General features: G+C 42.7%; 1 protein-coding gene across 4 annotated transcripts; it reads left to right on the top strand.

Annotated features, from left to right (window-relative positions):
- On the top strand, positions 1 to 27,271 carry ZNF217 (zinc finger protein 217). 4 transcript variants are annotated; one of them, XM_014876101.2, is made up of 6 exons: positions 1 to 104; positions 13,947 to 15,767; positions 18,045 to 18,170; positions 19,002 to 20,585; positions 23,845 to 23,968; positions 25,138 to 27,271. In XM_014876101.2, exons 2-5 carry the CDS (start codon positions 14,369 to 14,371, stop codon positions 23,952 to 23,954), a joined length of 3,219 nt encoding a protein of 1,072 aa, XP_014731587.1. In that variant the 5' UTR covers positions 1 to 104; positions 13,947 to 14,368; the 3' UTR covers positions 23,955 to 23,968; positions 25,138 to 27,271. The 4 variants fall into 4 exon arrangements, with proteins under 4 accessions (XP_014731587.1, XP_088031243.1, XP_088031244.1 ...); XM_088175117.1 differs by lacking the exon at positions 1 to 104 and adding an exon at positions 608 to 786; XM_088175118.1 differs by lacking the exon at positions 1 to 104 and adding an exon at positions 1,713 to 1,803.

Raw genomic sequence — 27,271 nt, 5'->3', positions numbered from 1 at the left:
CCGGGGCGTGGCCCGGGGCTGCCCGAGCAACAGCTGCCGCGGAGCCGTTTACAAACAGTGCCCCGAGCGCGGCGCGGCCGCTCCCCCGCGGCGCCTCGGCTCAGGTGAGGCAGGGCTGGGGGGCACCTGCCGGGGGCTTCGGGCCCCCTCCTCCTCCTCCTCACCTTCCCCCACCTTCCCACCCCCCCGGGGGGCACCTGCGGCAGGCGCAGCCCCGTCCCTCGGGCGGCCTCTGCCGTGAGGGGCCGGTTGTGCGAGTGAGCGCGGGGGGGCCGCTGCGCCGCCGCCGGGATGTCTGAAGGGTTTGGGGCGCAGCTCTGCCCCCCGGCCCGGTTTGAAGCGGGGCTTAGAGCCCCTCCCCTCCTTTCCCCGCGGTGTCCCGGCGGCCGTGGGGTTCAGCAGGAGGAGGAGGAAGGGCGGCGGGGGGGGCGGAGGAAGGTCCAGGTGTGTGCGGCCACGGCCGCAGGTAGCGGCCCCTCCGCCGCCCCCTCCCCTCCGTCCCCTCCCCGGCGCGGGGCGGGCGGTGGCGGTCGGAGCCCGGAGCTCGGAGCCTTTGCCCAGCTCCCTCCCACCCAAAGTTGGGGCTGGCCCCGCTCTGGCGCTGCCGCCGCCCCCTCCCCTGGCGCCCCCGGCCGGGGCCGCTGCCATCCAACACCTGGGGGGTGGCGGGGCCGCCCCGAGGCGCCGGGCCGGGCCCGGGGGCTGCTCTCGGCCGGGGTGGGGGTGTGCAGCGACAGCAGACTATTTCTTTGTGAGTCAAAGATGTTCCTGGAAGAAGGATTTGTAGTAAGTGGCTCATGGGGCGGAGGGCGGGGGGGGGGGAGAGGTTGTTAATGAAAAGTTTATTGATCCGTTTTGCCAGTTTTTGTTTCATTTACCTTTGTCTTTCAAAGACCAAAGCTTTCCCGATCATTTCTTTAGCATCGTGTTTCTGATTTTTTTTTTTTTTTTTTTTTTAAAAGGGGAATAGGAAGTTTAGAAAATAAATAAATAAGCCTCAACTGACTTCTTAAGCAACAAAAGAGGTTGCCAGGCGAGGACAATAAAATTCTAGAATATCCAGAGATTGGATTTCATTCCTGTTCCGTGATGCCCCCTGGACTTTCTGTTTTGGGGTGTGGGGCTTTTTTTGTTTGTTTGCTTGTCTCCCACACAGAAAACCTGCACCCAAAGTAAGGTCTGTACGTTCTCTAATGAGCTATCCCATAAAATGTGCTGTGTGACTCCCAGTAAGTATTTGAATTGAAGTGTAATAGTTTTGAAGTGCTGGGGAACAAAAATCTTTCTGTTGGGTTATTGATCTGCTGATGAAAGGCGTTTGAATGTGAAAAGGGTTTAGTTTAGAGGGATTGTGTGTTTAAAGGGTTTTTTTAAGGCAACTTTTTTTTTTTTTTAATTTTTGAAATGACCTTGAGAGCTTTAAAACTACATCAGTTTCTACCAGTGGGTTTGAGGGGGAGGCAGGAGCAGAAGAATCTAGTGAAAATCGAAAATAGAAATAGGAACTGAAGTATAGCTGCAGTGAAATATTTTCTTATAGAAGTATGTGAAAAGGGAAGTTTTTGTAAGAATGTGTGAAAAAGAAGAGAGGGAAATAACGCAGTTTCAGATGGAGGGAGGGAGGGAGGGGGGGAGAGAGAAGGGAGCATATCATTCTTCACATTTTATTAGGCCGTGAAATGCAGGGGTGATATGATCTGGAAGACACAGAAATAAAACGCCTAACTACAAGTTGAATAGCAGGCATTGACTTGCTGACCAACGCTTCCATGCTTGGTGGGGGCTGGTTCTGTGGCTGCAAAGGTAGCAGAGCACAGGGCTATGACAATGGCTTGCAAATGCTTTAACGCCATGTTTTATTGCTCTTAGGAGCTCTTACTAACTGGAGGTTTGGGAATACGACTAAGACTTTAATTTGGGATGTCCACACTGAGGTTTCAGCCTTTCCTTGGATAATAGAAAAGGACAGTTGCAAATAAGTAGGATAAACTGCATTCTTTGGCAGAGGGGGAGGGAAGAGGGAGAGGGTGGAGGAGGGTTTTTTTTTTCTTCCCCTTTACTAGTTCTGTAACTGAGTCAATATTTTAAGGTCTGTAGCAGGAATGTGGCTTTGTGATCACTGATCGTTCTGCAACGTGTTTTTTTTTTAATGAGCAATCTCGTCATGCTGAGCAGAATACTTGGATTTTCGATCTCACAGCTCTTTCCTGAAATCAAGATCTGAGTTTTCAAGTTTTGCCTTTTAAGTTTTTCAGGGTGGTGAATATGAAAAACAAATAACTTTAGAACCATGGTTATTAACAGTGATTATTGATTGGCTTGGCCTTCAGCCAAGCAACTCTTCAGCATGCACCAGAGTTGCTGATTTAAATTCTGTGGATTCTTTTTTTTTTTTTTTCGTAAGTTAGCCTTTTTTAATCTTTAAACAGCATAGATGGCAGTTGAGGAACAGTAGATCAGTTTTTAGTTAAGGTTGTTCAATTATGTCTTCATCGCTTTGGAGTTGGTTGAATGACTTGACATGAGATTAAGCACAACAAAAGAAAAGGCAGGGGAACAACAGCTGCCTTCCAGTACCAGAGCTCCAGATTCTGAGCACTTCAGCGTTTTACCTTTTACTGTTCCGTGGTGTCAGGTTTAAATGTGAGTATTTCTCTTCGCCTTTGCAAGAAGCTCAGGCTTTGCTGATAACACATCAGCCACTCAAAAGGCTGGATTGGTCGTGTTTTGGGGGTTGTTTGTCTGCTGCATTTTGCAGAAAATGATCTGAGGATCTGATACTGAGGAGTGAATTGATCTCATTAACTTTTAAGACAAAAGTAGCAAACAGTCCCCACTAGTTTGTACTTGTTTAGTTACTGTGTGGTAAGAACTTTAAGGTGTGTCCTTAATGGCAACTGACGATTCTTGCTGCGAAGCCTTGTTTATTTTAGGTAGATGTTTTATACAGAATTTCCAGTGGGACAAATTACTCCACTGACTGCACTTATTCTTTCTGAAGGCTGACTGTGAGCATAAGAGAATAATTTTGCCATGCTGCAATCAGGCTATATTTAAAAATTGAAGCCATTAAGTTTTGCTGTGTATTTTAAGGCTTTTCCTACTTCCTTTGTTTAAACATTCTCAAACAGTGCATATCATAGATGAGTTTCAAACATTCTTATGGCACTGTTGGGGCCGAATTTAAAATTAAAATGAATACCGACGTCCTTGTTGATCAAAATAGAAAAAGCATTTCTTTAAATAAGTGGATGTTTTCTGGTTTTGAGTGTGGTAAGGAGGCTATATTGGTGTCTTGTAAACAAAGTTTCATATTAAGTAGTCTTTAGAGAATGGCTGCCAGGCTTTGCATTAAGAGGATTTCTTTCTTTTCCTCTATAAGTGAATAATGTTTTTTTGGTTTTGCTTTGTCTTGGTGGAGGGGTGGGGAGAGCAAGATTTAGGGTAGGGCTAGAAAGAGAGGAAGATAATAAACTTTAGCACCTTTTTATCAGACTGTCTTACACAAAAGGCTACTTGATTCTGGTTTCCCCTTTCATTAGATCACACTCCAAAAATTCCTTTTTGAGCACTTATTTCTAACCTTCAGAAGTATCTCCTCTTACCACTGTATTTTCATTTGGAACTATGCTGATAGATTAATACCATATTTTATACAAAGTGCTAAGTTACTACTGTGATCAGGGGGAAATTATTTTAAAAGGGAACTGTGGCTTTCACTTAGACTTTCAAAACAGTGATTACAGTAAACTTTTAGTTACAGAAAAAATCTGAGAGTTTGCAATAAAGAAGCTCTGGGGAAACTGCTAGGTACATTTTAACTTCCCTTTGTTCTTTGGGACTTTTTGTTGTCCCAGCTCTTTCTAACCTGAATCTTGATTTGGAATGCATTGTCCTAGGCAAAGATTCCATGCAGTGTATATGTAAATACACTCCCTCTTTCCTGTGTTATGAAATGCTGGCATATGGAAAGAGCAGCCCCCCTTTCCCCAAGGTAAAATGGGCTGAGCTTTCTTTTCTTTGCAAGAAGCTGAAAGAAGAGTTTGACCTTTGAACTCAGCCTCACACTTCCACGCTGCTTTCAGGATGATTAAATAACCAAGGATATTTGCCTGTGTCTTATGCTTATTTATCTCACTTCAAATGTTGTAATACTTAACTGTTGAGGTATTGTCTTTAAATATAGCAGGAGGAGCCTTTGGGTTGCAGCAGGGCTGCCATGTGCCAGCTCAGCTCTCACTGGGGACACTCTGCATTTCCAGCCCCCCTCAGAGCCTTCCCACATCTCATATCTGCATTATTTGCAAGTTGCTTTTAACTTTTAACCGACTTGGGGCCATTTCTGATGACCCCCCCCCACCCCCCCCCGCGTTTCTTAAGGTGACTTTAGGAACAAAAAAGTTTTTCTTCCTGGTGCATGAATGTGCTGAGGGGATTCTGCTGACTACTGTATGCGTGCTTTGAGAGAGATGTGACTCATTCCACAAGAGATTTGCAACTGAATGCAAAAGTAAGGAAAAGGATATGACCAAGCTATGTAAGATTCTCAACACATGTTGTATTTTAGGATTGAAAAAAAAGCCTTTTTCAGCCTAAACTTACCTAGGTTTTTATGTACTTCCAAACAGAAAGTTGCTCTCTTGAAATAATTTGCTTTTAGAAATCAACTTTTTTTTTTTTCTTCAGTGAAATTGCCAAATAATCTCCTTTTGTTGCTGATGAAGCTTGTTTATGCCAAACGTGGGTGTATGTCAATGGGAAAAAAATACATTAAAACTTCTACTGTTATAATCATATGACTTTGGTCAGAGCATAGTTTATAGCTTATCATAAATCTAGCACTCTTGATTCTTCCTCATTTTTTTTTTTTTTAAACAGTGTGATAAGAGCAGACTTTGCAGTTTCCAAGTAGAACAGTGTACATGCTGGGAAAAATAAGTTTAAAATTAAAAGATATAGGTGACATACGTGTTTGGAGACACAATGAGAGGGAATTGCTTATCAGGATGCCTTGAGGATTTCTAAAGAAAGTACAAGAGGAAATGTGGGTAGAATATGCAGGGAAATCTATGTAGATCAGGGTGACTTAAGATTGGAGCAGAAAACCATCCAGGCAGAAGTGAATAATTGACTGGATGGTGCTTTTCTATGTGCTGCAGATTTTATGTAACTAAAAGTATCAAAGTCTGAGTTTGTTTATGCGCAATAGGTACACTTGCATTTCTCACTGTAATAAAGGGAGTGCAGTTTGCCTCTGATTGAGCTGCATCAGGGAAACTGAGGCCTTTGTGTTCTTTTATTGTGATAGTAGAGAGCTGGGTGGGTGAAATCCTGGGGGTTCTTTCTTTTGGTACTCAGGAAAAAAACAAATTAGATTTGCATAGATTTGCACCAGGGACTGATGTTTGGTACAGTGTAAGGAAAATGGATGTAAAAGTGGCCCAGAGAAGCCTCAATTTCTGTTGACCTTTCCTGTTCGTTTCTAACTTTTTTTTTTTGTTGTTGTTGTTGTTCTTTTGCTGGTAAAATTGGAATCTGAAGTTGCCTGTTAGAAAACTCAGTTTCTTTCAGATGCTGCCTCTGCTTTTCAGGCCAGCTTGGCCCTGTGCAGCCCAGGCTGTTGGACACGTCCTCACACACATCCCTGCAGCCTAACCCTAAAGGATAATGGAAGGCTGGGGAATTAAAAAGTCTCCATCAGTCTCTGGGAGATGTCCCACCTGCATGGGAGAAAGGAGGCAGCTTTTGGAAGTGTTTGTTTCTCTCACTTCTCTATTTTAGTACCTTCAGATGCTGCTCCAGGGGATGAGGAACTATAAGGAAAAGTCTTTTCCTTGGATTTTGTGTCTTCTTCCATCTTTCAAGACTGCCTTTTTCAAGCACCTAATTGTGGTTGTGTTTGAGAGTGACAACTTCCAAGTGTGCTGCAGAGGACAGGGATCAGATATTGCTCTGTTCTTCCAAGGGGCAGCAGTTTGAGCTGTGCTGGGTGAGAGTTGGATTCGGATTTGAAGCCAGGTGAGAGCACTAGGGCACATTAATGGCCTTAACAAAGGGAGCTCCTTAGAAGTGACCACTTCTCTCAAATTGAGGAGTAGTAAAATAATCTCTTTTCCTGTTATTTCACCTATGCTGCCCAAAGGGATGCAACTTGCCTGTAATTGCTCCAGAGGAACTCCTGGCTCTTGAGTAATAAGGAATTAAGTCTAATTTGGTAAACTGAATTTACCACTTCTTTGTAGTTGTGGCTGTTGGAGAGGCCTTGCATCCCTCTGCCAAGAAGTAAAAAAGTCAAATTTGCTTTTAAGGTCTCTGAAAATACCTTCTTTTAAATGAAAACCAAGACTAAACATACAAGGCAGTCTGTGTAAGGTGAGACTGACTCAACAATAAAAATGTATCACTCATTCCACCGAGAGCCTTTACCTGCTGTGGAGAGAACAATAAACTGTTTTGTGAGGTAAGGGGTCATTGCCAGTTTAAGTGCATGTAACTTCTTGATTTAATGAAGTTGCATCATCCTACAGCAGTGGTGAAATGTGTCCCAGACTTATTTAAAATAGGATTATTCTTGTGTCTTTCAGCTTTTCTACAACAGCTATTGGCCACTTCTGTTGGCTAAAGTACACCTTGGTTTTGTGGTTCCTGAGAAATTCTCTCATAATCAGAGGGGAGAAAAGGGGAAAAAAAAAATCTGTCAGTTTGAGCAGTCCTTCTGAACTTTAAAAGTCAATACTTGTAATGCTTCCTCCTTTAATGCCAAGAATTAGTCTCTTTTATATTTGCTCTTGCTCAGTGGAGGAAAAACATGTGCAAAATGCTGCAAGCTTATACGTTCCCTGCTCTAAAAGGCCTAATTGCATCTTTTGATAGAAGAGGCATTCAGTTCTCTGAGGAGACACACTCAGCTCATCCATCCTCTGCCAAAACCCTGGTAGACATATAGCCTTCAAGAAAAAGGGACTCCACAGGAAAAGGTTTTTTAGAGAAAGAGGATATCCTTTGTTTTTATTAGTATAGATGTCTGAGATGGGGGGAGGGAGTTTTCCTAATATTGTTCATTATTAACTATGAGTTATTTTCCACTGGTGATTAAAATCCTGTTTGCGAGACTTCAGGGGGAAAATGACTCGCATGTGTGTCTGTTTTATCTGACTACAAAAGGGCTTTCAACACAAAATCTTTCTGAAGTGTGTGTGCAGAAATGCTTGGGTAATAACAGTCTCGAATTCTGTGTATGTCTCACTCCGCTTGTGTTTTTGTGAATTGTTCTAGGATCATTGTGTTGGAAATCTCTGTGGTGTTGTTAGAAGGGACTGTAACTGAGCGTCTCTCTTAGAGAGGATAAAAAGGATAAGCCATGAAAACCCTCCTAAGAGTTGAAGTTTAGGATAACTTTGAAATCTTCAAGCCTGAAGGATGAAGAGAGGGACTTAAATTTTGCAGATGGAGGGAGTGGAAATTCCAGTTTAGGGTCATCTTTTATGTTCTCTTTTCAACCTGAACATCTTCGTTTTGATCTTTCCTGCAACTGAAACAAACAACTCTCTTCCTCCCCTTCCTCCCCCTGAATCTCCATTTCCTTTACAAGTGCTCGTGTTAGTTCTTTATCAGGCCCAACTGTTAACAAAGTATTAAAAAACGATTCTGTGCTTGCACACTTGGTATAAAGGGCTCGGTGTGGGTGAGAAGCAGCACAGGGATCACTCACGTGCTCCTGCCCTAACAAACAATGCTCTGGGAAGTTGTGTGAAATGAGCTGCTGTTAAAGATGGGAGTAGCTCTTTCACTCCCTAGAAAGCAGCAGAGTGCCCAGCAATCAGGAATAATTCTTGGCTTCTGTGCTGGCCTGAAAAATCAGGTTTGATCTGGGCTGCGCTTTTGTAACTTTCCAGTGTTGTCACTTGGCTCGTGGGCGAGGGACACTTGTATTCTTTGAGAAATAAGGTCATGGTCTGTGGAGCAAATACTGCATCATGTTCCCTAAAACGAGGGACTGTTCCTGCCTGAGCTTGGGGCGGCAGATAGATGTGTGCCTGGGGAGGAAACCCCTCCTGGCTGTGTGTGACAGGGAGGAAGCTCCGCCATCAACCCCTGCTACCTGCAGAGACAAACCCGACATTTCACGCCGTGGATTTTGGAAATCTGACTCACCTTTTGGGACAGTTGGTGAGTGAGAACCTCACGGTGACACTTGGCTTCACTTTGTGACTAAGTGTGGTGCTTAGGAATGCCAGGGTACACCAGAACTGCTCCCAGCACAGAGCTGGGGGTCACTGGTGGTTTAGGCAGACACTCAGCCAGGACACTGGAGGGGCATCCCAAAATCTAGAATTCCTAAATATTGTTAGGAACTATTTTAGGGTGCTCTTTGTGCTTAACTTTAAGGCAGCTGCACCACACCTACAACTTCATGCAATTATACATATATATATATATTTTAAAAAAGGTTCTAAATAAGTTTTAAGTTCAGCCTCAGCTCAGGTTTTATTTGAGGGTTTGAAGTTGTATTTATTTATGCAAGAGCTGCTCTGCCTGTGATCAGTGTTACACCTGAATACAGCTGTGCCCAGATAAAATAGATAACATACATAAGGTAGTTTTTATTTGTGGTCTTAGTGAGGTGTTGTTAAAAGTGATGTTAACTGGTTTGTTTTATCTGTGGTCGTTAGGTAGGACTGGAACAATTACAGTAATTCTTTGAAATTTGAATTAAAAGAAGGTGTTAATCTTGTGATTTCCAATGAGCAATCAGCAGTGTAAAATCTATTTACCAGCAATCTGTTCTGGGGCATAAACACACCAAGAGGAAAGAACAGTTCATGTCAAATGACTCTTAATACCCTGAAATGTCTTGAAACGTGAGGAAAACTGTAGGCTTGAAATGGAAATGAGAGTTGTGTGCGAGTTTCTCAAGTCCTAAAGACCCAAGGAAAGTTAAGGTGGTTGATTTGCAGCAGCTGGAAGAAGCTGCTCAGCTAAGCAGTGGTAATTTTGCTGCTGGCCTTGAATTTGAGAATAGGGGTTTGTTGAGGTAGTTGTGTCTGAATTTTTATCTGCCAGAGAAGAAAAGTAACTTTAGTGTCCTGGATTTGGCTGTAACTCTCTGAGTTTTTTCACTTCTCTTTTTCACAAAGTGTTGCAGCAACTACTTGAACTTCTGTAATTGTTCCAGGTTGCTTTTAACAGTTTAACAATAGTTTTGCAGCGCAGAATTAACAAAGAATAGTTGTTTATCCTGAGACTTGCCATGCAACTTTTATTCCCAGTGCCTCTGTAATGTGTTTAAAATGGGAAATTCAATGGTTAGACTTTGCTATTCTCCGAAAGGTGTGTCTAGAGTTTTTATTACATATTCATGGAAATTTTGAAATGCAGGAAGTAGAAATGCAATAAAATTACTCCTGATAGGTCATTTCCCAAAGAAATCTTCAAGACTGTAATATGTTGTCTTGGGTTGTGTAATTTAATAAAAATAAATTAAATTTCTCTACAGGCACTTAATTAAACTTTTCTCTGTTTTAATAATCCATTTATATGCAGCAGGGTTTTGGTGTGGTTCTTAGGTTCTGTGGCAAGTGCAATGAAAACAAGATGTTCTCATCTGTCCCGTGGAATCTTTATGGCTGTTTTGTGGTGTTTATAAATATAATATGTATTGCTGTGAACCTGCTATAATACTCAGCCAGGGATGACTCATTTGTGAGCTGAAGTTTGCTGAATGCTCAGGCTAAAACTTCTCCAGTAGTTTTATTCTTTCTTCTCAGCTGAAATATATTTCTAGTTGTTTCAAGTGCACTAGGTGGAACTGAGATGAGTTGGTGACTCCAGGAGAAGTCCAGGGCAGCTGTGCCAGTTCCTCCTGCCCTGCTCACTCCCCTGGGAGCAGCCCCTGGAACCTGTGGGCCCTGGGCTGGGCAGGAGGGACAGGGGAGTCACAAGTGGCATTTCTTGGCTTTCTTTGTAAGGGGAATAGATCGTTCTTTATTTTCAACCTTGAGTTCATGTGTAGCGAGTTTATCGCTTTTCAGCTGTTGGAAGGAAGGATTTCCTGTTTTGTTCTGTTCCTTTACTCAGTATCTCTGATACTGATGTGTCCTTTTGTCTTCTGAAAGTGAAAGAAGGCAGAAGAAATGCAGGTACTGTATTTTATTTGTTGAGCTCCTGCACAGAGCTTCAGCCACAGTCACAGTTGTTGCAGGTTGTCCACTTTTCCAAGGAAGCAACAGAATTGAGTCAACTCTGGACAGTTTTCCTGCTGGCTACAGGGTTTTGAATAACAGGAATGTAATTAATCAGCATTTTTGGTCCTCAAATCCAAGGCATACTATCTTCAGTAGGAAGAAAGGTTTGTTTCTAATGGATAAAATCCTGGTGGGGATATTTGGGTTGTAGTTCTGGCATGTGTTGACTTGTCTGAACAGCAAGAGCATAAAATCTGCCTACTTGTAAAAGCCATGGATCTAATCAGAGTGAATGTGTAATCACCAGATACAGAATGAGACTGGAGCTTTCTAACTCACCTCCTGACTCCAGAACTCGTATTCTTTCTTCTCAGTTGAAATACATTCCTGTCTAGTTGCATCTGCACTTTCCTGCAGAAACGCTACCTGCAGTTTTTTCCCCACTCTGTAGGTGCTCTCTCTCCTGTGTATCCAAGAGCAGGAGCTGCAAAGAGGCATTTCAGATTCCTGGAACAGGAATATCTTGCTCTGTTTGCAGTGCTGCCTGGAGGAGGAGCTGTGGCTGATTCTTAGAACTGTTCAGAGCCTCTGTGAAAAGCAGTGAGCACTGAGCAGCCAGCACCACTTGGTGGAGGGTGCAGAGTGCTCTGGTGAAGTGTCCAAAGGGATTCAAACCTATTGATAGCCACCAAAACCGGCCCCAGGCTCCTGTTGAGCTCCTGTCGTGACTCAGGTGCTGGTTGTGCACTCTGTGTGGTTGGGAGGACGGGTTTTGTTCACCAGACAGCTGAGATGGGATTGAAGCAGCCCTGTTTCCAGAGACTTATCAGACAACACGTTATTGATTGATTGATTGATTGAGGTGGATTTTTCACCCATCAGTGGCCAACCTTGGGGCCTTCCTTAGATGTGATCTTTGCCTGTCGCTTAAATTCTTAAAAAAACCCCGGAGCTGTGGTGTCCCAGTGTTGTTTTATCCTGGGCTGGGTTTGTGTAGGGCCATGTGTGGTGGCCCATGAGCTCTCGTCTCCCTCAGCTCAGCCCACAGTGCCACCAAGGACAGGGCACTGAGGGTGGATTTTATTTTGCTGCTTCTCCTCTGTTTGCTTTCCCCAGTGACTTCATTCTTGTTGCTCTATTGTGTGTTTGTTGTAGTGCCACAAAGTGGGAGCCTGACAAACCTTAATTGGCTTTTTCTGTTTGTAGACATGAGCAAGGAAGCAGTGGCTGATGAATCCCAGCAGTTCACTTTGTGGCACTTCAGGCACTGCCCTTTGGATCTGCCTTCATGCCCCAGAAATGCCTCTGGCCTCTCGAGCATGATTTTGCACTTCTTCCTGTACAGCACTTCCCTATGGCTCTGAAAGCAAATGCACTCTACTCTTAAATTTCTTCCACTTTTTTTAAATCTTGCCTGGATTTTTTTTTTTTTCATTTTTTTATTTCAAATTTATTTTCAGGCAGATACTCACTGAGCTTTGCTGTAGCATGTTAGTTAAAAAATACCTCTTAAAACTCCAGTAGAAATAGAACAAAAAGGCAAGTTGAAACATGAAGTGTAAAACATGCTAACCAGCAGCCTTTGATACGTGTTTACCTGATGTTTTACAAAAGGGAAAAAGTTTTTTGAATACTTGAGCTTCAGACTTTGGTTCTGGCTCCTTCAGTTGCTATGGGCAGTGGGGGAAGGGAGAAAGGCAAAAGCTGCAGTAGAAGCAGAAGTGTCACCCACAGCCTGAACGTGCCTATTAGAGGAGATTTTGGATTCATTCTGCAGAGAGGAAGTGTTAATCATGGCAGAGATACAACTGAAAGTGGGGATAAAGGGCGTAGTTCAGAAAGAGACTTTGGCTGCAGAAAATCCAGGTTCTGTCGCCATCAGCAGTGATTTGTTCTCTCTTACACCCCTCTCTTACACCTTACCCTGCATTTGTGTTTCATGTGGGGTAAGTCTTTGGCCTAGGCCTGAAACAATTTGGGATAAAAAACCCTAGAAAATTCTTGATATAATGAATTGTGCTGATTGTGTAAACCTGGGTTAGAGGACTGAGCAGTGAAGTGACTCGAAGCTTGGGAAAAACAGGAAAAAAAATGAAAGGCAGGCAGCTGGCAACAATAATTTTCTCCTGTTACTGGCATTCTGGTGTAGTGGTGTTTTATTTTCTATTTTATTTTCTATTTTTACCCCATGTTTATTAGGCCCCAGGATCTTGTGGTCTGCATGATGGGAAAGGAGGTGCTGACTTCTCAAATTAAAAGCAAGGAGTGTTCTCAGGGCAAGGCTACAGGAAGTGGATGAAGTGTTTGAGATGTTGGATCCATGACTCCTGCCAGTGTGTGCTGAGCTTTCCTTCCCCAGCTCCTTCTCTTGCCTGGGCTGATTTCTGTTGAAATGGTTTTAAGATTTCATGCCTCAACACCATTTTTTTCTGTCCAACCAGCTCTGATCAGAAATAGCTGAGAGTCATCTGATAATCATCTTTATCATGGAAACCCAACAGCCTGTTGGCTGTGGTTCAATTGTCCTGTCTTTGGGTCAAATTTAACAAAATGCTTCATTTTTTTCCATATAAAAGCAAGGCAGAGGTGGAAATGGAGGTGAATTTTAAACTCCCAGTATCCATGCTGTGTTTTCTGCTCTAAGAGTTACAGAACATAATGTGTTTTGGGGCATATTAATTTAAGTCATGTGGTCACTGGCCAGCTGGCTCTTAGGAAATAATTTGCCAAAGTTTGAGTCAGATTTTGAATGAATTCTTTTCATTAGTTATTACTTTATTTGGAAATGTCTCAGAATGATTCGTCTGCAGTTTATATTTGTCTTGTATTAGTTTGCTAGACTTCACCCTAAAATTTCATCAACTGGAGTCCTGAACTCCACAAAATTGGAATTTATCAGCCCAAAGTGGTGGCCCATGACTTGCTGCTAGCAGGCATTATAACTCGTTAGACTTAGAGTTAAATTGGAGTTGTGATTAACTATATTATAACACTTTTTAGCCTTGTGAAATCTGAAACCTTCCTTTGTGAGTATAATCAATAAATCATTTTTTTGTTTTGTGCCGCTTCTAAAGTAGAAGAATTTTGTTTTTATTACGTAATAGTTGGACTCTTGGATGATTTAAATACTAAACCACTATTCAAGAAACAGCATTAATTCATACAAAATTTTGAGATGTTCTTATATTGTAGAGCCCATTGTAAATGTGTGAGTAATAGGGAAAGCTTTGAGTAGTGGGACTGGTGGATGGTTCTTAATGCAAAGATTTGTGCTGACACTCCCTGTGTACCAGAACTATAAAAGATGTTTCCAAGCTGTCTGATCTTAAAAAAAAAAAACAACAAAAAAACCCCGACAAAACAAACAACCTTTTGCTTAACAGCCTTTAGAGGACATACAAGTGAAGTTGTGCTGTGATTTTCCAGGTTCAAGGGAGGGTTACTTGGGCTCCTGCGTTTGTTATGAATTCAGGAGTGCACTGAAATATGGTTTCAGCAGCTTTATATAACTGGGAAGAGCAGGTTTAGAAGGGACCAAGTGTTGCAAAGAAATAACAGTTGTAGACAGAGGGATGTTCAAAAGCAAATTATTTCAACTGTGGCAGGGAGAAAAGTGACCCAGGTGCTTTCTACCTATCCCTCGTTGGCTCTTAAAAATGTGCTTTGTTCTGAAGCACTCGATGGTGCTCAGCCCTAATATTTTCATTGTTTGGGAGACAATACTTCTGAAAAATCTGACTAACTCTTTTCTTTCTTTCCCAGGTGCTGGAGTTTCTTTGTGGCACTGAACTTGGCCTTGAGTGTATTTTACCCAATGCAACTATTTGAAATATTTGTGCAACAAAACTAAGTGCAACTGACTGTATCTGTAGACTTGAAAAATCTGAAGAAACAATTAAAAAAACCCAACCTCATCCCATCACTGAGCGAGCCTTTGGATACATTTACGGGGATGTGTGAAAGCACATAAAGCTGAAGAAGAAATAATTTTTTTGCTGGTGGAAAAAAAAAATAAAAAAACAAACAAAAAAATTTCATTTTTCTGGCAAAGGTTTTCCAGCTGAGCAGACTTGTTAAGCACATGTTGGAGAACTCCACAAGTGTCCTTACTGTGATCAGGGAGCACCCCCAGAGAAGTGCAGGCTGCCACTGAGAGATGTAAAAGGGAGCAGCAGGGAGGAAAGATGCCCACGCAGCCCCTCCTGGCATACATGGACGGACCCGAGGGAATCGCCAGCGCCGTGGGTGCCCAGATGGAGACCAGCGACGCCTCCATGACCATCAAAGGAACCAACACCATCTCCTACAAAAGCCTGCAGGAGAAATTCCTGCTGCAGGCTGAGGGCTGCATGCCCCTGGACTGCATGTTCTGTGATGAGACTTTTAAGCACCCCGAGGAGCTGGGCAAGCACGTGTTAACTCAGCACAGGCCCACGCTGTGCGAGCCCGCCGTGCTCAGGGTGGAGGCAGAATATCTCAGTCCTCTGGATAAATGTCAGGTAAGGACCAGCTCCCCTTCACCCAGCAACGAGCAGGACAGTGAAGAACTGAGCTGTAAAGTTTGTGGGCAAACTTTTGATAAAGCTTTTGACATCGAGGCGCACATGAAAAAGCATAAAGATTCCTTCACCTATTGGTGTAATGTTTGTGGGCGAAGATTTAAAGAGCCGTGGTTCCTCAAAAATCACATGAGAACGCACACTGGAAAACCTGGTTCTAGAAACAAGCACCAACAAGGTTCTGAAGGGCCCATAACAATAAATGAGGTGGTGCAGGAGCACGTAAGTGAAAACGTAACGTCACCTTACAAAATTTGTATGGTCTGTGGTTTCCTATTTCACAATAAAGAGACTCTAATTGAGCACAGTAAAGTGCACACCAAAGAATCAGTTCCCAATGGTGAAAGCCCCCAAGTGACTGCTGAAATCGATGCAGAAGAAACATCTCAAAACCAGGAATTTTTCCAATTCTTGAATTTAAGACCAAATTCAGTTCCAGAAAAGGACAAACTGCAGAAACTGGCAAAGTGGATCGCTGAGCTGGATCCTTTCACCACGTATCAAGCATGGCAGCTGGCTACCAAAGGTAAAATTGCAGTTGGCCACGGGCAAATTAAAGAACCAGGGCAAGAAGGAAGTACAGACAATGATGAGTCATCTTCAGATAAAGAAGAACTCTGTGAAATTTGGAATGCAAATAAAGGTAGCCAGGCTGAAACTACAGGGAAGTCAAAGGTAAATAAAAACAGCAGTTTCACAGGGAATGGTAACTTAACCCAGGACAAACTGAAACATCCCGCTGGTGAAGTGCCTTCTATGGAGATGGATTCTAAATCATCCCAGAACAAAGAGAAGCCAACCCACTGCTCTGAGTGTGGGAAAGCCTTCAGGACATACCACCAGCTGGTCCTTCACTCCAGAGTGCACAAGAGGGACCGGCGGGGTGATGGAGAGACCTCCGGTGCTGCCAGGACCTACTGTGCCGATATCATTGCCAACCTGGAGGAGAACGGGGCAGCAGAGAGGATGGAAGGAGGCTCTGAGGATGGCTCTGAAGATGGGCTTCCAGAAACTGTTCATTTAGGTGAGTAGCATGGGAGCACTTCAGTTTGGAGTGGCTGTTATTGAGAGTTGTTTAGGAACTCCTTAGGGTCAAAGAATGCGTCGTGCTTTTCTGTTATCTTTTCAGAATGTGATAGGAAATGTTAAAAAAACTAGCTCGGGAATGTTGTGGTGGGGGAAAGGGAACAGAAAAAAACAGGAGGGTGAGGAAGGTTTGGATGCTGCCATTTTGAGGTCTTTGAAGTTGTGTTGGGGCTTCTTACAGTTACTGGAGTCATTGAAGTAGATTTCTTAACAATGAGTTGAACAATCGGAAAAAAATCCCTATTTACTCAGCCCTTATCTCTAACTTTACTGGATGCTTTGGAGTGTTCCATATCCCTTCTCATCCAGCACATGTTTTTACAAAGAGTATTTTATAAGAAATAATTGCAGTTTCACTTACTTCCCCCCTTTATCTAGAAAGGGCAAAAAATCTTCAGTGCTTGACACCAGCAGTTTTTAAGGTTCTGAGAAGTAAAGAATAGTTTAAAACTTTTTTCTGTCTAACTGCAAATTCAGTGTTCGTTTTGAAGAGTAATTTCAAAGCCTAAATGTCAGAACCAGCACGTTTGAATCATTTGTGTAAGGACACAGGCTGTTAATATGTGGACCTGTATGTAAGAGAGGTGTATATTTAACTCCTCTGCCTGGAAGGATTGCTGACAGCATGGATGGGCTCCATCTGTGCATCACCCAGGATTAATTCTGCATGTCACAGTGTCTTAGAAAAGCAAGTGATACCGAATGATTCCTTAATTGAAAAAGATTGCATGTCAGGGGACAAAAGGCCTGGCAGAAAGTCTCGCAGCTAATCTGCCGTTCTCGGTGTGACATGCTTCCAGCCGGCTTTAAAGAACAGACACTTGCATAATCTCAGGGCAAGACACGACGTACAGAATGTCCTGGCACCCACACAGGCCTGACTTTGCCATTTCTGGTAATGTGCAGCCCTTTATTTTGCCTGCAGGAACAAAGGAATGAAACGATTACCTAATGTGAAGTTGCTTATTTTGTTTCTCAGCGCCTTATCCTAAAGCAGAGCAGATTCTGGTGTGAGCTGCTGAGTCACAGCTCTGGAGACACGAGCTGTTTGTTTAAACTCAATAGGGCTGAGCCATGAGCAGCATTTCCAGCACAGAAACTTTCCAACAGGCAGGAACCTCAAAGAACTCTTTGGAGTCTATTATATATCCGATTTCTTAGTCACACCAGAGGTCTCCTTCCTCCTCGTGTTGCAGTCAGCCTTGCCGTGGCTGTTGAGTGGAGCTGTCTGGATTTTCAGAGGGAGCTCAGCGCAGTCTCTGTGGCTGCTGCTGGTGTTTGGGTGAATTCTCTGCCATTCCTCTGTCCCTGCCGCCCTCCTGTGGCACCTCCTGCCTCTGCACCAGCAGCTTGGACATCCCTGGATTTGTTCCTGGAATACCCAGAGCACCCATTGGGACACCCCGGCACTGCCTGACTCCGTGTTAATACAGTGAAATACTGCTCATCAAATCTCAGGAGTTTATAGGAAATTTTCCTCATCCAATCTCAGGAGTTTATAGGAAATATTCCTCATCCAATCTCAGGAGTTTATAGGAAATATTCCTCATCCAATCTCAGGAGTTTATAGGAAATATTCCTCATCCAATCTCAGGAGTTTATAGGAAATATTCCTCATCCAATCTCAGGAGTTTATAGGAAATATTCCTCATCCAATCTCAGGAGTGTCTCTCTACAGACATTCTATTGATTAGCACATAAATAATATCATTATTACAATTAATCTCAAAGAAAAAGTGTATTTGCCTTCCTTCCCCACCTCTCTGTGTTTGGCTGGTGTGCACAGAGCACATTTTTAGGCTGAATCATCCCACTCAGACTGATTCCAGCATTCCCTTTAATAAAATAATACAGTTTATAACCTGTGGGAATATTTGAGATGGGCCATTCTCCATCAGGGTCCTGTAGGTCGATAAAAAGAACTTTTTTCTTCTTCTTTGAATCTTCTTTTGCATCTTGTTTGTTCTCTGGGCTCCTTGGTCACTGTCACAAACCAGAGTGTTCTGGACAGAAACCTTTTTAACTCTTGTGCTCTTTTTACTCAAAGTGCAACAAAACAGAGCAAAAGTTACTTGCAGAGTGTAGAATTTGCCAGCAGTTCATAATTTCATGTTTATTATTTAAAAAGACAGTTACAGTATTAAACAAGACTGTCTGTTTACTGTTCACAAATTTGCATTTGCTCTTCATAATTTGCCTGTATTTTCTCCCAAAGATAAAAATGAAGACAGTTTGGAAAGAACAAAAGTTAAAACCCTTGGAACCTCCAGAGAATGCAGCTACTGTGGAAAGTATTTTCGCTCCAATTATTACCTCAATATTCATCTCAGAACTCATACAGGTAAATGGGGCTGCACCTTTCTGGGAGGGGAGGGAAATCTGCTGAATCTACTTGGATAGAATGTTGGATTTTGCTTATGAAAAACAGAAACTGCCTTCAAAATTGCTGGTAGTAAGAATAAAGTTTCTAATTATAAAGTTTCTGATTCTCTAATTATAAACAAAATTAAGTAATTGCAATTAAAACTTATTTCAATTATTTACTTAAGTGTATTTTTGAATGCTAATTACATTAAGTATTGTTAAATCTATATATTTTTAAAGTTTTAATTTTTTTCTACTTTCAGCAGTGTAGCAAAAGTTCCAAAGGTTTGGTTTTAATTTAAAAACCAGCCAATTTCTCAAGTGTTAGGTTGGTTGTCTGCCAGCTGCTGCTACCTGGGGAAAAGCTGAGTCTCATTTTCAACTCAACTCCTTGTTCTGCATAGCCAGACAAGCCCTCCCTGTGTGTTTTTTTGGGGAGCAGCTCTGTGTGCAGCTGAGCTGTCCCGTTTGTGCTGGGAACAGGACACTTGTGGGGTGATCAAGGGCTGCATCTTGCCGGGGTCACTCAGAGTTCCACTCCTTGCTTTTCTCTGCCAAACACGTCCAGCTCCCATCTCCATCCCTGGCCAGAGTGTGGAAACATCCCAGCACAGCCAGAAGAGGTCACTGTAGTTAGTAAAAGCATTAAGATACGTTGTTTAAATGTTTTAAATGAGTTTGGGACTTAGGAGTGTGTGGAAGGGGTGAGAAAAATCAGTTTTAGTGTTTCAGAGTCCACAATATTCCCTTGTGCTTGTGATCGAGGCTTCAAATCTCAGACTTACTTACCGATAAATCTGTGTTGCAGGTGAAAAGCCGTACAAATGTGAATTCTGTGAGTATGCAGCAGCCCAGAAAACTTCCCTGAGGTATCATTTAGAGAGACACCACAAGGACAGGCACGGTGACGGCGCAGCTGATGGGAAGGGTGACAGCAAAGGTTCCCTGCGGGGTCAGGAGACCGCGCTGTCGCTGGCTGCTGATGCTGCTCCAGAAACCAAAAATCTGAAGAGGCTTTTTGATGGTGCCAAAGATGCTGAGAGCTGCCCACCTGCCAAGCAGCAAAAGGAAGTTCTTTCCTTGAGCAATGCAATAGGCAGCACAGTCTTTTTAAAAGTAAAGAACAATTCCAGGGAATCGAACAAAGGTTCTGTTTGTAGCAGCTTGAATCAAATACCTGAGAACGTGCCTGCTCCTTACCCGGAAAAACTGAAGGCTGAGAAGGAAAGTAAGGAATCTCAGCCTAAAAGAGAGAGAAAGGCTTCTGTGGCATCAGAGGAAGATGATGTCCAGTATATCTGTGCTTTTATTGGTGGGAAAAATGTGAACAATATGCAAGAATGCACTGAGAACTACAAACGCAGACCTGTCGTGGACTGTCACGAGCAGCCCTTGGACTTATCCAGTAAGACTTCCCAGGAATGTTCAGTGGTTGCAAGCAGAGGCCTGCTGGCCCCCAGCACCTGCCCCTTCTGTACCTACAGGACATTTTACCCCGAGGTCCTCATGATGCACCAGAGGCTGATGCACAAGTACAACCCTGACACGGTTAACAAGAACGGCTACAGGAGCAAGGCCGTGGCCAAGGCCCGGCGCACAGGCTGCCCACCAGCCCTGCTGGGCAAGGATGTGCCCCCTCTGCCTCTCCATCCCAATAAAAACAAGGCTTCCACAAACCCCCAGCAAAAACCACTGCAGGCAGGGAAAGCCAAGCAATGTGCCCCTCCACAGAACAAAGCCCCTCTCTTCTCCGGGAGCGAGTCGAGCAGTACAGCCCCGAGTAACCTCAAGTTTCATAAACAGCAAAGTAATGTTGGAGCTCAGGCAAACAACTACAGACAACCTCAGCAAGAAGAAGTGCACTCCAGTTTCAGTATCTCTCCAGTACTGGACAGAGTAAAAAGATCTGACTATAAAATCAAAGCTCTGGGTACCCCAGTGACTCAGTCTGGTCTGATCAGCAGCACCATGAATGGGGCTCTCGAGTCTCACCTCAATGAACCTGGCTGGCCCTGCCACCGGGGCAGAGACTATCTCTGTAGTAAATCTGGGAGCAATGCAACTCTGGACTATGGAGAAACCTCTTCCAAACGGATGAAACCCTCTCTGGTAGCTGTGGAGCACCTGGACTCTCCTCTGGCTAATTACAGGAGATACGAAATGAGCAGATTTCGTGTTGCAAACAGATATGCAAATCTGCTACCTCAGGAATTCCCTCGCACCAAACCTGCATCCTCTGTTCTGCCAACCAAACAAGGGCTCCTCAGTGCAGATGATGCTGATCCTCCCAATGTATTGACTGCTCTCAAACCTTACGAGCCATACAGCTCGGGACCACCTTATGGTTCTTGTGGATCTAGCAATGGCCAAGTCACCAGCTCGACAGGAGAAGGTACAGTCCCTCCTTCCTCCTCCTACACCACTGCACTGCAAGGGGAAAGGGTATAAATCGGTGTGTGTCCACCTTGAAATGTTGGAAATACAGCTGTACTTAGCATTTCACCCAGTCCAGTCAGTGCCTGGATTTTAAACTTAAAATCCAGCTTCAGCTGATTGGGGAATTAGGTGTGGAAGGGCTGAATTTTAAAGAGGGATCTGAAGTTCTTCAAGTTCCCCCTTCCTCTCTGCCGTGGGTTTCTGATGGCAAACATGTATTGTTTGCTCATCAGACCACTCCAGACATGTTGACTAATCCAGGATATGGAATGAGCCTTTCTGCTTAATGTGCCAGAAGTCTTGGACCATCTGGAATGTTAATAAAACTTCCCAAAAAACCCCCAAAGCTGCCATGGACAATTGTTCCCTTCAGGAGCAGAAAAGGATGTATTGCAGATCATAAAACTGATTTAAATCTTAGACTTCTGCTCTTCAATGGGGCTTTTTTTAAATATTTGACTTGTAATGGGAACAGAATACCTTGTTAAGACAACAGATTTCTGCTATTCTAATTACGGTGTAGTAATGTTCTTTGGAAACTTCTGGGCCTAGCAGAGATAAATGATTTGTGCTGTATTGGGAGAACTTTGGTGCTTCTATAAAATACGTGTTTTTTGTGTTTTGTCCTTGGTCAACATTTTCAAACAGTCAGCAGGAGGCAGAGATGAAAAATGCTGGGTGGTATTTAAGCAGTTGTCTGACTATTTGTAGAAGGTGGTATTTATGACTTGAAGCTGAGGTCAGCATGGACTTAGCTACAAATACAGGACTTTGAATTTTGAGACGAAGATCCCATTATAAAAATGAATAGCTTGTGTGGGCTGTGTAGTCTTACAGTCTGTGAAGTTCCTGAACTCTGAATGCTCCCATTCTCTGGGAGCAGTAAAGTTGCTTCTCTGAAGTCGTCTGGGATGGTAACAAGCAGGGTGTGTTCCCTCAGGTCAGAACAAACTGCAAATACCGAATCCACATTTAGTTTTGAGGCAAAAAAAAAAAAAAAGTATTTGCTCACAAAATGTATTTGGTTTTTGCTTGCTTGTTTTAAGGTTGTGGGCTTCGAAAATATATCACATATAAATAATTTATGTTTATATATAAATATTCAGGCTTGCCTAGTGGGTTATAGGGAAAGGTGAGGAAAAGTGTCACAGTTGTGTGCCCAGGCTGGGCAGGGAGTGGAGAAGGAAAAGCACCACAGCTGAGTCACTGGAGGGGTGTGGAAATGGGGTTAATAATTCCTGGTTTCGTGCAGAGCTTTGTCTGTGTGCCCTGAATTGCTGTGAGAAATGCAGAATGGGCAGTGCCTTCTGCACAGGGCTGGCCAGGAACACCAGGTTGTCGTTGTCCTTTAATTTCTGGTGATGTGAGAGGATGAGCTGCACAGAGGGATCCGTGAGTGCAGGGATGGGAAGTGCCAGCAGCGTGAGCCAGGGCAGCTCTGTTTTTAAACAATGACTTCACTGGAATCCACCTGCTTCTCCCTTTGGAGGCTCCACCCGTGCCAGAGAAATCTCCGTGCTGGGCTTTGCTTCCTCTTCCTCGGTGCCAGCCTGGAGACACTGCCCTGCAGTCAAGAACTTCTCGCTGATTTTTGTTATTTAGAGCTCTCAGAACTGTGGCTGCAGCTAATTTGACACCATTGTTGTCATGGAAATGAGGATTTCATTGTTCATTACCCGGTGCTGGCTCAGGGCGAGAAAAGCAACTTTTTATGGCTGTTACCTCCATTGGAAAGATTCTGAAACAAGCCTCCCTCTACTGGGTTTTTGTATTCTATAAAAGCCCTGAGCAAGAAGATGTAGGTTTGTAAGGGTAATTTCTCTGTTTTTCAACCAATTTGCTTAGAATTACCCAACCCAAACCTTGATAGTTACTGAGAAGAGTATGGGGTAACAGCCAAGCAACCTCTGAGTGTTAGAATTTTATTGTGGGGGATTTTTTTTCCGTTCAAAATCTGAAACAGTCAGTTTCTCTATAGACTTTCCTGGAGCTGCGTTGTGTGATTCCACCTGCAGAGCTGTGCAGGTGCAGACCTGCAGCTTTCTGCCCTCTCTCCCTCCTGAACCTTGCTGATTTTTTTTTTTTTTTTTTAATAAACCACGATGTCAAAACCTCCTTCTGAGAGCCCTTGTGCCTTGTGGCAACCTCCTTGAGGTGCCCCGAACATGTTGTGTCTCATGTTAAATGCTGGATCAAGTTGTCAGGAGAATATGTTCCACTTGGCAAACTTGATTAAAGCATGATGCCTTCCCTTATTGCTTGTAAGCTTTGCCATCCCGTGTTGCCCTGAAGAGACAGAAACATTCTGAAACCACTCAGTTTGTGTTATTCTCAAATTAGTTGCCTTTGCAGTGGCAACATGTTATCAAGGATAACCTGTTGGTTGATTGATTTGGCAGAGGCTGCAAATTAAAGACAATTGCTCGTGACACACTCCAATGGCTCCGTGGATCCTGTTGAAATATTAATTTAGCTGTGCCATTTTAATTTAATTAAAGCTAGTGAGTTTTTTTTTTTTTTTTTTTTTCAATGCTGCATTCATGGAATATGGATGGCAGTTGGGCTTTTTGGATCCTGTGGGAGTAATGATCCTGGACTTTTTGCCTTAATTTTATGAAGTGTTTTTGACTGCTTGCCTAAGCCAGTAAGACTTAATATGGAACAGGCATTGATTTCAGATATATAAATCTGAATTAATGGTCTCAGATAAACACAAAACTACCTGAATACCAGACTGAAAATTGCTTAACAAAGGTCTGCAAGTAAATGTGTATTAACACTCTTTAAAGTGTCACGGGTTCCATGTAATCCATGGTGGCAGCAATGAAGTATCTTCAGTTTCCCTCTCAAGTACTCATTGAAAAATCCACTTTTTGAACAAATACAGGAACTGAATTTGGTATTAAGGACTTAAGATATTAGGACTTAGACTTCCTTAGGTGAGGCCTGTGCTGTGGGATGAGTTAAGCAAAGACATTTCTTTCTTGAAAATAAAATGAGTAAAATATGGAGCTGGACATGATTTGGATAAAACTTCGCACAAAGTTGTTAAATTATCTTTTAGTTCTCCTTGTATTTATTCTTGATCCTGAATTTCATATAATAGGAATGTCTATATTCTCGAGGCCTGATTGTGAGATGATTTGTATTTGGATGCTAATGTAGAGCTGAGAAATCATGCTAACTCCCTAAAATGAATTTTTTTTTTTTTCTAGGAAAGAGATCAGTGTCATACCAACACTTACCCAGCAGTCTGCTGCAGAAGAGAAGTTATGAGCCCTTCGTGGGGAACACACCCTTCAGACCCAGTGACAAGAAGAACTGAATCACTCAAGAATGGTAAACAAACCTCTGAACTAATTGTTCCTTAAATGTTGCATGAAGTACTGGTGGCATCAAAGGTTCCTGCACAGCATGAGGAGAGCTTGTGAAAGTCTGAGCCTGAAAAAAAAAAAAGATCAAAATTTCCTCCTCCTCATAAAATCACCAAAAGCTGGGCTGGCAGCACTGATAGTTTGCAGTAGTGATAATGGTTTGTTTGATAGGTAGAGGATGCTCCTTTTTGAAGAGAAATGGGAGGGTAATGCTAGATAAATCTATTAATTAGTTATAATTCCAGAGGGAAGTGGTTAGTGGAAGTCAAAGTGAAGTCAGGAAGTCGAAGTTCAGTCAGTGCTTGAGGCTGGGGAGGGAGATGTGGAGAGGCAGAGCTGAGGGCAGGTGTCACCTCTGTGACCCTCCTGTGGTCCTGGGGGGTTGTGTTGGTTGGGCTCTGTGCCCCTGCTCAGCATCAGGACTCCTCAAACCACCTCAGCCCTGGGGTGGCTGAGTCCAGAGGGAAGGGGGAGCTCCTGGGCAGCTTCTCTTGTCATCCAGAGGTTATTCCAGGTGTTTTTCCCTGTGTTTAGCAGAGGGGAAGCTCGAGGGAAGGCTGCAGCCTGTACCCTGGGAGCTCCCCAGGGCTGCAGCTGGGACCTGAGCAGCCCTCACTGCTCAGCACACGAGTGCTCTGTAGGACTGGAAATAAATGGATCTGTTTGCCTTTTTCTAACCCACAACTACAGATCCTTTCCCTCTTAAGGACAATATTTCAGGAATGCTCTAGCACCTGGGCCAGCACACAGGATTTTTATGGAAAGATTTTGGGAGCAGAGCTATCTGACATGGAGTTGACAACTTCTAAAACACTTTCATTTCTTGGTATTTTTCTACTCTTACTGCTCTTACTGTCCCCCTACTAAGCACAGACGTTCTGGTTGTGTTTTTAACTTGATTTCATGCCTGAAATTCTTCTTGGGGCTGAGCATCTTCCAAAGTAGACCTTATTTGCCAGATAAAAGCTGGCAATCCAGACTTCCATGGCAATATCAATTCTTTAGCAAGGAAGTAGAAGCAATTCCCTTTGTTATAAAGACACTCTTCATAACAAAACCTGTGCTATACTATTTTAGACCTGTATAACTTAATAACACAAACTTAATATTTATTCCTCTTTTTTTTCCCCTTAGGTCTAAGGACACAAGTGCATATTCCATGGAGTTATACATGCAGTTCATCCCCTGAGGAAGAGAAAATGGTGAAAGCTACTGAACTAAGCTGTGATTGTACTGTATATAGAAACACTACAGTTTTATAATATTGGTTCTTTTAACATTTTGTACCAAATAGCCATACAAAGTAGTCTAAACAGTTGGGTTATGAAGGTGTGTGGAGAATGTATATCTTGACCTTGACTTTTGAGTATTTTTCATTAGAATTAATTGACCAAATATTAGGTAGGAGTTCTATTTTTACATACTTGAGAGCTGCTGAAGAGTTTCTCTTGGAAAGAATATATATCGTTGCACCTCAGGTAAACTGTAAATATTGAAGTTGAAAATCCTGTTGGCGTAATGCTCCTTTTTCATAAAAGTGAAAGTTTCTCATCTGTTGGTTTTTTTTTTTTTTTCCCCCTTGTTGAACTATGTTCTTTTTTTTTTTTTTTTTTTAAAGTTGCAAATAAACTGTCTGAAACTGTCCAGTTTATAAATGTTGTGAACATTAAAGCAACGGTGCTGACACTGATCTGCCTTGGCTGGGTGAGGACCAGGACGTGCTGGAGGGCTCTGCTGCTCTGGGGTTCTTTCCAGCATGCTTTGAAATGCAAGCATGAGGCAATACTTGACATTTGGGATTTCCTGAAGTGTTGGTTGGATTCTTCTCTTGGCATTGGTTGCAGTTCTTCAGAGAAGCTGCTTAAAAACACCTCTGCCACCATCCAGACAGAAAATCCCTGGGACTTGCTTGAGAAACAATAATAATCTCTATGTTTCAGATGTTTGGTTCTGTACTAAGCTCCACACAGTCACATTTAGAGGGAAAAAAACAAACAAACAAACTCCTTTGCACCTTTGTCCAAAGCTGTAAAGTGTCAAACAACAGCCTTGAAATATGAATTTGGGTTCTCCATACTTCAAAAGGGATGTGGCTGTGCTGGAGCCTACTTGAGTGTGCTTGGAAGCTTCTTGATGTCAAGTTTTAGCATCTACTGGGTGTTGAAAATGAGTGAGAAATAACCTGTAAATGGGAGAATATCTCCTTTTATTTTTTTTGTGAAGACAACAAGAGTTTTTTCTAATGCACATGCAGTTTAATTTTTGTAAAGGGAAGATGGCCAGTTACCAGCCAGTAAAGCAGAACTGTTGCATATTTTGACTTGCCTTCCTCATTTCTTCTCATGAAGTTGTAGTTAAGAGTTAATTCCTTCTGTACCTGGCTTTGACTTCCATATATTTTAGTAAAACAAAACAATTAAATATTTTGCACTGTTTGTTCTTCTCTCTTCCCTCCTTCAGCAAATGTAAAATAGTAAAACTTAGAAACTCTTGTTTTTTTCATTATGCAACTTGAGATGTTCCAGTTGTCTTAGTTCCTGTAAATGGGACTGGTTTTTAATGTCTCTGTAAACTGGCAATGGAATGAAGTGCTGTGTATCAGGAAATTGTACACTATTGACCTGTTTTCCTGTTCATAAGCTGAGCCATATGTACATAATCTAGATTTTTGTTTTCCTAGTTTTGCACTTTTATAGGCTATTTTTTGAAGTTGAATTCACTTGGAAAAGGGTTAATCTATTTTTGTGTGTGATCTCTCCCCTGTCCTGGAGAGGGTGCATGGCTGGAGCTGCTCTGCCTGTGCCACATGGGGCAGAGCTGCTTTTTAAACGTGTTGCAGCAAACAGACCTAAGGCTTGTTTGTTTTTTAATCTCCCCTTCATGCTGGTACAGTTTCCCTCAAGGCTTTTTTTTTTTTTTTGGGGGGGGTTGGAATGGATAAAATGGACCTGAAGACTCCATTCCATGGCAGCACCACCACACTTTGCCCATCAGTATTAACTATTGGGATACTACTGGTTTTGTATGTTCCTTTGGAAATAACAGTGCATATATAGAGGTACAAATTGTTGATTTTTTTTTCCTTTTTTTTTTCCTTTTTTTTAAAAAAAATGTATTTATTTCATTCCATTTTGTTCTATTTTAATTGTTGGAACCGGAAGTTGGCAAGCAGCAGGCACACATTACTCATTTAATTTATGATGTATTTCACTTTAGTTGAGTATATTATTACATGTGGATATAAATATAGACTTGGTGTTTTGCAAAA

This window comes from Sturnus vulgaris, chromosome 17 (assembly GCF_052056855.1).
Source record: "Sturnus vulgaris isolate bStuVul1 chromosome 17, bStuVul1.hap1, whole genome shotgun sequence".
In the NCBI taxonomy this organism is placed as follows: Eukaryota; Metazoa; Chordata; class Aves; order Passeriformes; family Sturnidae; genus Sturnus; species Sturnus vulgaris.
The sequence above is the reverse complement of the archived record's forward strand: the minus strand, read 5'-3'. Positions and strand labels throughout refer to the sequence as shown.

Bases quoted from the DNA above. Each gene is read 5' to 3' on its own strand.
- ZNF217 (XM_014876101.2), top strand. From the start codon at position 14,369: ATGCCCACGCAGCCCCTCCTGGCATACATGGACGGACCCGAGGGAATC. The intron at 18,171-19,001 runs GTAAATGGGGCT...TCTGTGTTGCAG, and splicing joins TCATCTCAGAACTCATACAG to GTGAAAAGCCGTACAAATGT. The intron at 20,586-23,844 runs GTACAGTCCCTC...TTTTTTTTCTAG, and splicing joins CACCAGCTCGACAGGAGAAG to GAAAGAGATCAGTGTCATAC.